This window comes from Toxotes jaculatrix, chromosome 9 (genome assembly GCF_017976425.1).
Source record: "Toxotes jaculatrix isolate fToxJac2 chromosome 9, fToxJac2.pri, whole genome shotgun sequence".
NCBI lineage: Eukaryota > Metazoa > Chordata > Actinopteri > Toxotidae > Toxotes > Toxotes jaculatrix.
This window is the reverse complement of record NC_054402.1, coordinates 3,483,843-3,494,955: the sequence shown is the minus strand read 5'-3', so window position 1 is coordinate 3,494,955 and position 11,113 is coordinate 3,483,843. Positions and strand designations below refer to the sequence as shown.

The following is an 11,113-nucleotide window of genomic DNA, read 5'->3' as shown; positions in this document are numbered from 1 at the left end:
CAATACGTGATTTCGTTCCAGTTTCACTTAAATGTATTCTTTAGGGTAAAATGTTTCTGGAGTTAAACAGGGCAGATCACTGCTAAATGAATGCAACATACATACTGGCTCAGACCAGTTGATCATTTTATTGTATTTTCTGCTTTTATGACTTAGGTGTTCCTCGACCCATGATGGCTTTCTTTGTGTTCCTCTCTGGTCTCAGCAGGATTATATAACACTTGGGTCCAAACAGTGCCACCAAGAGGCCAAAACTGGAGGCCAGGATGGCAAATACCTCCACTGCATCTGCATATTTGCCTGGGGAGTTGACATAAGCAGGGACAAAGGCCACCCACACAGCACAGAAGATCAGCATGCTGAAAGTTATGAGTTTGGCCTCATTGAAGTTGTCTGGAAGATTTCTTGCTAGAAATGCTAACAGGAAGCTGAGGATAGCCAGTAAACCAATATAACCCAGTAACACTGCAAAACCAACTGTGGACCCAACTACACACTCATACACTATCTTGTCACTGTGATAATCAGTGTTTTTATGAGGTGCTGGTGAAGCAGAGACAAGCCAGGCAGTGCAGATTGCTGCTTGGATAGAAGTGAGAACCAGAACTGTCCCTCTCTGCTGCACAGCACCAAACCACTTCAGATTGGCTCCACCTCCTGGTTTGGAGGCCTTGAACACAGCCAGAACCACCATGGTTTTAACCAGGATACATGAGACACAAAGTACAAAGCTGATCCCAAATGCTGCATGTCTCAGCTGGCATGTCCATTGTCTGGGACGACCAATAAACAACAGTGAACAGAGGAAACACAGTTTAAGTGACAACAACAGCTGGAAACTAAGTTCAGAATTGTTGGCACGCACCATGGGTGTTCTGCGATGATGGATGAAGATGCCCAGGACAACAACACAGATAAATGTGCCCAGTAATGAGGCAGTTGTCAAACAGATACCCAGAGGCTCATGGTAGGAGAGGAACTCTGTTTTCTTAGGAACACAGTGGTCACGCTGGGGGCTGGACCAGAAATCCTCTGGACAAATGGTGCACTCCATGGAGTCTGAAAAGACGAAAAACATGGTGGGATACATTCTTGCCATATAGAATAAATTCTTTAGAGGAAAATAAGAATACTGAAACATGAACACCAACCAGTTCTATTGCTGATCTTTCCCTCAGAACAAGGGATGCAGTCAAAACAGCACTCAGGTTGCCCCTTCTTTCTGGCCATGCGGGTACCTGGAGGACAGCTCTCACTGCACACTGACCGGGGCGGCTGTAAGAAGAAAACTAAATCTGTCATTCTGTGTTATTTTACATTGGTAAGAATTATAACATAAAAAGGGGAGGTGTCTGAAAAAGAAGAACCAACCTCTTTTGATTCAAAGTTCCAGAAGATTTTGTCTTCATCAAGTGTGAGTTCTTCACCTTTAGAGGGAGTCCTCTTAACCTCACCCACATTCTGAAGTTTAAATGTTCCATCAGGGAGCCACAGCCAGTTCATGATATCATAGATTGGTAAGACATCACCATTCTCATCAAATGACACTTGATCACCAAATGATGTGGTGAAACTGACCTTTTGCAAATAATGTACAAGCTACAAATGATTGATAGAAATAAATGTAAGAAGTTAGGAGTTTAACAGGCTCTATCCAAACAGAGGTTTGTCCCACTTTGCAAGAAAATCATGCCATTTTTATCTTTCATCAGAAAGCAAAATAGGAAAGTGTATGTTCTGCTACTTTTAGTATGAAATATTCCGTTTTTGAAATAAAAATGATTAACTTAAGAAGTTTACCAGTGTATAATTTCACAGTGTGTCTTTTACTATTCTATATTCATAAAGTGATTTTCAGTCAGTATTTCACGGTGCAGCAGCAGTTCTCAGAACATGTAGTGAAACATGAAGTGTAAATTGATATCACACCTGCCAGGGCTCCAGTGTTTGCAAAGTGGCACAGGCGTTCCCGCTGAAAGGCCCTCTACCTGGCTCACACTGTAGTATGTCATCAAGGGCATATGCCAGAGCATACACAGCCTTATACACATTATACTCTGGCCTGAGGTTTGAAATGTCCAAAAACTCAGTCTCCACATTTTCAATATCTTCCTCTCCAGTGCATACTGCTCCTCCAGTTTCTACCCAACCTGCTGGAGGTGGAGCAAATCGACACTGAAAAGTGTGTTCCCAAAACTGTCTGACCTGAAATGTATTAGATTCAGATTCAGAGAACTTCATTGTCATTCACTTTACCTTCCAAGTACATATAAAGAATGAGATTTCATTGCACCGGCTCAGAAGATCACAGAAGTTAAAGGTAATTAAAAGAAAAGCACATTAAAATACAAAAATAAATCACCGCAAAAAAAATAAATAAAATAAGATAAAATACAAAAGTGCACCTGTGCTCTTTTTCAACAAAACTGTGTGTACCTGATAGTGGGGGTTGAGGATGTCAAAATACAAATACACAGTACAATGTGGTATATGCTGTACTTATGGTATTGTACATATATTTACAATTTCTGTCTCTATTATATCATAAAATAATATACATATGTACATATGCTTACTTTCATATATATATATATTAATGTTAACCATGACTTTTATTATAATAAAAGAATACCGTACTATATAATAGTATAATAAAAGTCACTATTAACATAAATCAAAAAATATTATTCATTATTCTTATTTATGATTTATTTTCGATAATCAATTTGCAAGATTAAACTCTTACCAGGTTATTTCCATAGCTGCTGTTTTGGTGTAGGTCAGGACGTATTTGTAACAGGAATTCTCTGAGTCCTGGTATTTCTCCCCGACGGATGGCAATGCCCAGTGTGCCGCTCAGGTACGGCATGAGACGAGGGTTCTGAAGCACAGCAGATGATGCCCATGCCTCACTTGCAACCCACTGCAGGGCCTGTCACATCTTGCTGCACCACCTACACATTGCATTATATATAATAATATATAAGATATTTTTTCAGACTTCTGTTAAAACAGTATACTGTACTTTGTAGTGTGTCAACAACAATTCTGATGGCTGTGCAATACACTTTGGTTTTTACAAAATGCAGAGAAGTAGCTATAGTAAGCTTCAGTTTGTTTGTTTTCTCCTTATAACAAATTTAATACAATTATCAGAATACTGTAATATTCATTTAATTGTTGAGAACTGCTCTTTTTATGCTTGTACACTGATGAAAACCCGAAAATGTACTAAAATATTTTAAGCAATGTTTTCATCAAGCTGAGAATTGGGTTTAAATATCTGACACACAAACAGGTCACATTATCAAAATTTTTGACTGGATCTGAAATTTTCTGTTAGTTGTGTGTGTTTGAAACTCATGATAACTGACAGGATTTTTTTAGTCAGTGAATTTCATTTTGGGAAACAAACAAAATAAGTCATCATGTTACATTTCTTAAAACCATGGATTTTAAAAATTGTATTAGAATTTAATTCCAACCTCTTCCATCAGTTGCATCATGTGGATCTCGTGTACAAACACCATGACTACACGAGCTGTTGATGTCTTTATCGAATATACAATCCTCTTGAGAACACTTGGGTCTCTGTCCCAAGGCAGCACCTCTACGTATGCCAGACAACCTCCACCAGACTGAGCCAGGTCAGACTGAAAGGACTGGGCAACATGGAGTCCATAATCATCATCACTGACCACCAGGCCTACCCAAGCCCAGCCAAAGCGTTTCAGTATCTGAATCATAGCACGCACCTGAGTGGATACATAGGTGAAAAGGGATTAGTGCACACTCTACTATATTCTTTTAAAATAACATATGAATGTAACATATAAATTATATTGCTTATACACATTTCACAGTCGAATCACATTTAATTTATCCTATTTTGCAGTTCTCAACTTGGTGGTGGAGTTTCACCTGAAAAGCATCACTTGGTATTGTTCTGAAGAAGGAAGGAAACCTTTCCCGATCAGTCAGGCAGGAACACGTGGCAAAATAACTCACCTATAAAGAAAAATAAAGCATTATTCAGTCATATTACTCATCTCATACAAGTCAGACCCTGTTAAAGTATTTTCATATTTCAGCAATGAATCACGATTAAATTTGATTCAACAGAAATATTCAACAATGAAAAAGACAGAAGATAGGAAACTCACAAGTGGCAGTTTGAATAAACCTAGTACGTTGGAGGTTGCAATAGAAAATGTTGAATATGAATCACCCACGATCCCCAGAACTGGTGGGGTCCCTAAACAGTTTTCCTGAAGCAGGAACTGCTCCTCTTGACCACTGGCCAGTGATAGTGCACCACTGAATCCAATAATAAGTGCACCACAGTTATCATACAGAGTGTATCCCAGAGTCACATTAGGTAGCAGATCGGAGTTCTTGTTGATCTCATCAATAGCAAAGGCCATGGTCATAGCATCTCTGAACCCTAAAGTGTCAAAGCTAACACATAAAATATCATTAAGCACTACAACTCAAAAACTCATTGAGAGAATTGTGTAGGTTTATACTAAAAATGGACCAGTGTTACTAACACATTACACAGTTATAATAAAATACTTTTTACAGCTTTATTTTAATATTTTTAAAATATTACGATAACTTTAAAGAATGCTACCTTACTCATATTTCAGAAAAATTTCAGCACACTGACATTTTCTTCTTCCTTACCCAGATTACCGTGAGCAGAAGTGTGTGACACTTACCCTTGGCAGCTGGGCTGCTGTGGCTCTGAGGTAAATGTCCACTCAGGGAAGACAGAGGTGTAGTGGACCTCAAACAGCCCACCCAGAACCACATCACCAGGCTTGTGCATTTCATTAAGATGAAACTTCCTCCGTAATTTACAAGATGGCAGTAGAGAGGAAGACACAGAGCATAAAGAGGAAGAACAGCAAAAAAACATGATAAGGTAGACATACAAGAGCAGATGTGTGTCAGGAAAAAACCCCATAACTGTCCTCCTCCCTTCACACCTGTTCTATTCTTCATGCTCGGTTTCTTGGTTTTATATACAGAGCTATGTCACTGCCCCCTTGCATGCTTTCTGTCATTGTTTAATCTTTAACAACACCCATCAGGGCATGGGCTATAGGAGCAAGACACAACACACATCAACTTAATCTCATTGATATAGCCGGTAAGACAATTTCAGCAAGTTTTCAAACAAATATAAGCCATGAACCAAATATTTTGATGTTTATCTCCTGTGGCTTTTCTATTGGAAAATTAAAAGCCATCTTTTTAAAAATTTGAAGATTACATGTATATATCGGTAAAATTTAATGCACGTACTATATGTTTGTTTGGTAGTTTGAAAATGCCTCTCTGCAATTCTTAAAGGTGTGGAACTTTCTGTAGCTAAGCATGTTTTGGCCACGGCTGCTGTTATTTTGGTAGTAGAACAATTCTGGTTGCCATGGTGTGGTACTGTGTAGCCAGCATGTCAAACTGACCCACATGATTGAAATGGTTACACTAAGAGCAAATGTTTCTCCTAAATCTTTGACAAATACATTCAACATATTTAGCTGAACCTTTTAAAGCAGACCAAAGAGGCTTTACGAAGTTGATCTAGTTATGAGACACTTAATTAACATAAAATCAGCCTTGATCTAACCCAAAATTAAAAGATTTCACTTCTCTTAATGGTGTCAAATTTTTATAATATTGTGTACTATCTACCATGCTTACGACATTTCAAAAGGTTTTATTAGGCGATTCAGACCAGTGTATTGTGCACCAAAGGTGAGGTGAAAGTTTTCCCTAATGAGAGAGGAGATAGGGGAGATAGGAGAGGCCAAGCATTTCCTATCTTTCTGTTAGCATTAGCTCATGCAAAGGTGAAACTTTCAGTAGCTAAAACTCAAAATGATATTCAGGGTACCAGTCTGGGATCAAATGTTTAAAAAACAAAATCACATGATATGCAGATGACATGTTGCTGTTTGTCTGAAATTCAAAACCATTTAGATGATAACATAAAGACTGTGTAATGTTTTACCTTCTTTTTCAAGTAATGTAAGAGCATCTTGAAAAAGTCATGCTTCTTTGCATATACAGTGGTGACTCCATACAAGCTTCCTTCTAAATGTTTGTCTTATTTCTATATAGAAAAATTTGCCTTAAAATGTCTTATTAAATCCATTTGAATATTTTCTTCAGAACATGAGCTGATTCTGTTGCTGCGTGGTGCTGTTTCTCTTATTTTGAACAGACTAGCTTCTGCAAAATTGAAATAGTCCTTTTTGTGGAGTCTGTTTCAACTACTAAAAAATAAAACACAAAACACAAAAAGTGTCTTAATTGGAATTTTGAGTTTTCGTGAGGGGGTAACTCAGGCAAAGCCTTTCAAAGGCTCTGACAATCTGGGGACATGATCAGGCAACCCAGTCTCATGGCAGTTCATGAAACAGTTAACAAAATGTACTGTGCTGATTCGTGTACATAGGCGGGAATTTTACATTTTTTTGTTACAGTAAACTATTGAATTTTAGTAAATACAGCATTAGTTAACTTTTTTTGTGGTTATGTTTCTTGGTCTTTCCTTGTGACTGTGTTGCTATTAATGAATGGAATGCTTTATTCATTCATTTGAAAGTCATGCACAGTGCCCCCCCCCCCCCTCTCCAAAAAAAAAAAACATGGAAATTTGTGCCCATTTACATTCATCAATACAATGCAATGAGAGTGGGTTGGATCAGGGAATACAATATGTGTGTCGGTTCCAGTTTCATTTAAATTTATTCTTTAGGGTAAAATGTTTCTGAAGTTAAACAGGGCAGATCACTGCTAAATGAATGCAAAATACATACTGGCTCAGACCAGTTGATCATTTTATTGTATTTGCTGCTTTTATGACTTAGGTGTTCCTCGACCCATGATGGCTTTCTTTGTGTTCCTCTGTGGTCTCAGCAGGATTATGTAACACTTGGGTCCAAACAGTGCCACCAAGAGGCCAAAACTGGAGGCCAGGATGGCAAATACCTCCACTGCATCTGCATATTTGCCTGGGGAGTTGACATAAGCGGGAACAAAGGCCACCCACACAGCACAGAAGATCAGCATGCTGAAAGTTATGAGTTTGGCCTCATTAAAGTTGTCTGGAAGATTCCTTGCTAGAAATGCTAACAAGAAACTGAGGATAGCCAGTAAACCAATATAGCCCAGTAACACTGCAAAACCAACTGTGGATCCAACTACACATTCATACACTATCTTGTCACTGTGATAATCAGTGTTTTTATGAGGTGCTGGTGAAGCAGAGACAAGCCAGGCAGTGCAGATTGCTGCTTGGATAGAAGTGAGAACCAGAACTGTCCCTCTCTGCTGCACAGCACCAAACCACTTCAGACTGGCTCCACCTCCTGGCTTGGAGGCCTTGAACACAGCCAGAACCACCATGGTTTTAACCAGGATACATGAGACACAAAGGACAAAGCTGATCCCAAATGCTGCATGTCTCAGCTGGCATGTCCACAGTCTGGGTCGTCCAATAAACAACAGTGAACAGAGGAAACATAGCTTAAGAGAAACCAAGAGCAGGAAACTAAGTTCAGAATTGTTGGCACGCACCATGGGTGTGCTGCGATGATAGATGAAGATGGCCAAAACAACAGCACAGATAAATGTGCCCAGCAGTGAGGTGGCTGTCAAGCAGATACCCAGAGGCTCTTGGTAGGAGAGGAACTCTGTTTTCTTTGGAACACAGTGGTCACGCTGGGGACTGGACCAGAAATCCTCTGGACAAATGGTGCACTCCATGGAGTCTGAAAAGAGAAAAAACATGGTGGGATATATTCTTGCCATGTAGTATAAATTCCGTAGAGGAAAATAAGAATACTGAAACATGAACACCAACCAGTGCTATTGCTGATCTTCCCCACAGAACAAGGGATGCAGTCAAAACAGCACTCAGGTTCCCCCTTCTTTCTGGCCATGCGGGTACCTGGAGGACAGCTCTCACTGCACACTGACCGGGGCGGCTGTAAGGAGAAAACTAAATCTGCCATTCTGTGTTATTTTACATTGGTAAGAATTATAACATAAAAAGGGGAGGTGTCTGAAAAAGAAGCACAAACCTCTTTTGATTCAAAGTTCCAGAAGATTTTGTCTTCATCAAGTGTGAGTTCTTCACCTTTGGAGGGAGTCCTCTTAACCTCACCCACATTCTGAAGTTTAAATGTTCCATCAGGGAGCCACAGCCAGTTCATGATATCATAGATTGGTATGACATCACCATTCTCATCAAATGACACTTGATCACCAAATGATGTGGTGAAACTGACCTTTTGCAAATAATGTACAAGCTACAAATAATAGATAGAAATAAATGTAAGAAGTTAGGAGTTTGACAGGCTCTATCCAAACAACAAATCATGCCATATTTATCTTTCATCATTAAACAAAATGGGAATGTGTATGTTTTGCTACTTTTAATATTAAATATTCCATTTTTGAAATAAAAATGATTAAATTAATAAGAAGTTGACCAGTGTATAATTTCACACTGTGCCTTTTACTATTCTATATTCATAAAGTGATTTTTAGTCAGTATTTCATGGTGCAGCAGCAGTTTTCAGAACATGTAGTGAAACATGAAGTGTAAACCGATATCACACCTGCCAGGGCTCCAGTGTTTGCAAAGTGGCACAGGTGTTCCCGCTGAAAGGCCCTCTACCTGGCTCACACTGTAGTATGTCATCAAGGGCATATGCCAGAGCATACACAGCCTTGTAGACATTATAGTCTGGCCTGAGGTTTGAAAGATCCAAAAACTCAGTCTCCACATTTTCAATATCTTCCTCTCCAGTGCATACTGCTCCTCCAGTTTCTACCCAACCTGCTGGAGGTGGAGCAAATCGACACTGAAAAGTGTATTCCCAAAACTGTTTCACCTGAAATATATTAAAAAGTCACTATTAACATGAATCAAAAAATATCATTTATATTTATGATTTATTTTCAATTATCAATTTGCAAGATTAAACTCTTACCATGTTATTTCCATAGCTGCTGTTTTGGTGTAGGTCTGGACGTGTTTGTAACAGGAATTCTCTGAGTCCTGGTATTTCTCCCCGACGGATGGCAATGCCCAGTGTGCCACTTAGGTACGGCTTGAGACGAGGGATATGGAGCACAGGAGTTGATGTCCAGGACTCACTTGCAACCCACTGCAGGCCTGTCACATCTTGTTGCACCACCTATGCATTGCATTATATAAAATTGTTATTATTTTTTTAAGATTTCTGTTAAAACAGTATACTGTACTTTGTAGTGTTTCAACAACAATTCTGCTTTCCGTGCAATACAATCAAAACACTTTGGTTTTCAAATAAAAAACAAATTCAACAAAAAAATGAGAATAAGGTAATATTCATTTAATTTTTGAGAACTGCTCTTTTTATGCTTGTACACTGATGAAAACCCGAAAATGTACTAAAATATTTTAAGCAATGTTTTCATCAAGCTGAATCTTATACAGGTTAAAATATCTGACACACAAACAGGTCACATTATCAAAATTATGACTGAATCTGAAATTTTCTGTTAGTTGTGTGCATTTGTATGAAATTCATGATAATTGACAGGATTTTTTTTTGTCAGTGAATTTCATTTTGGGAAACCAACAAAATAAGTCATCATGTTACATTTCTTAAATCCAAGGATTTTAAAAATTGAATTATTATTTAATTCCAACCTCTTCCATCAGTTGCATCATGTGGATCTCATGTGCAAACACCATGACTACACGAGCTGTTGATGTCTTTATCGAATATACAATCCTCTTGAGTTCACTTGGGTCTCTGTCCCAAGGCAGCACCTCTACGTATGCCAGACAACCTCCACCAGACTGAGCCAGGTCAGACTGAAAGGACTGGGCAACATGGAGTCCATAATCATCATCACTGACCACCAGGCCTACCCAAGCCCAGCCAAAGCGTTTCAGTATCTGAATCATAGCACGCACCTGAGTGGATACATAGGTGAAAAGGGATTAGTGCACACTCTACTATATTCTTTTAAAATAACATAATAAGACACTAGCCTCAGTGAATGTAACCTAAAAATTATATTGCTTATACACATTTCACAGTGGAATCACATTTAATTTATCCTATTTTGCAGTTCTCAACTTGGTGGTGGAGTTTCACCTGAAAAGCATCACTTGGTATTGTTCTGAAGAAGGAAGGAAACCTTTCCCGATCAGTCAGGCAGGAACACGTGGCAAAATAACTCACCTATAAAGAAAAATAAAGCATTATTCAGTCATATTACTCATCTCATACAAGTCAGACCCTGTTAAAGTATTTTCATATTTCAGCAATGAATCACGATTAAATTTGATTCAACAGAAATATTCAACAATGAAAAAGACAGAAGATAGGAAACTCACAAGTGGCAGTTTGAATAAACCTAGCATGTTGGAGATTGCAATAGAAAATGTTGAGTAGGAATCACCCACAATCCCCAGAACTGGTGGGGTCCCTAAACAGTTCTCCTGAAGCAGGAACTGCTCCTCTCGACCACTGGCCAGTGATAGTGCACCACTGAATCCAATAATAAGTGCACCACAGTTATCATACAGAGTGTATCCCAGAGTCACATTAGGTAGCAGGTTGGAGTTCTTGTTGATCTCATCAATAGCAAAGGCCATGGTCATAGCATGTCTGAACCCTAAAGTGTCAAACCTAACACATAAAATATCACTGTTAACCACTAAAATGTAATCTATCACTGTGAGAACTGCATAGATAAAGAAACAAAACTTGACCTATGTAAAAAAACATATTACACAGTTTTAATTCCATATTTTTACAGCTTTATTTTAATATTTTTTAAATATTGCATTAATTTTCAGAAAATGCTACTTTACTCATATTTCATAAGCACTTCAGCACACTGGCATGTTCTTCTTCCTTACCCAGATTACTGTGAGCAGAAGTGTGTGTGAGACTTACCCTTGGCAGCTGGGCTGCTGTGGCTCTGAGGTAAATGTCCACTCAGGGAAGACAGAGGTGTAGTGGACCTCAAACAGCCCACCCAGAACCACATCACCAGGCTTGTGCATTTCATTAAGATGAAACTTCCTCCGTAA

At 38.8% G+C, this 11,113-nt stretch overlaps 1 protein-coding gene across 1 annotated transcript; it reads right to left on the bottom strand.

Moving 5' to 3' along the window:
• Positions 1-145: 145 nt before the first annotated feature.
• LOC121187264 (extracellular calcium-sensing receptor-like) lies at positions 146-11,113 on the bottom strand. Its single transcript, XM_041046439.1, has 15 exons — positions 10,977-11,113; positions 10,412-10,706; positions 10,170-10,256; positions 9,716-9,985; positions 9,012-9,218; positions 8,637-8,912; positions 8,097-8,324; positions 7,877-8,000; positions 7,591-7,784; positions 3,904-4,008; positions 2,747-2,932; positions 1,930-2,205; positions 1,372-1,599; positions 1,152-1,275; positions 146-1,059 (listed from the first exon to the last, which is right to left on the bottom strand). The coding sequence occupies exons 1-15, from the start codon at positions 11,084-11,086 to the stop codon at positions 146-148; spliced, it is 3,624 nt and encodes a 1,207-aa protein (XP_040902373.1). The 5' UTR covers positions 11,087-11,113.

Excerpts from the sequence above, each read along its gene's own strand:
- LOC121187264 (XM_041046439.1), bottom strand. The coding sequence starts at position 11,086 with ATGCACAAGCCTGGTGATGTGGTTCTGGGTGGGCTGTTTGAGGTCCAC. Across the intron at positions 2,206-2,746 it reads GCAGCTATGGAAATAACCTG|GTCAGACAGTTTTGGGAACA; the intron begins GTAAGAGTTTAA and ends AATACATTTCAG. Across the intron at positions 1,060-1,151 it reads AAAGATCAGCAATAGAACTG|ACTCCATGGAGTGCACCATT; the intron begins GTTGGTGTTCAT and ends TCGTCTTTTCAG.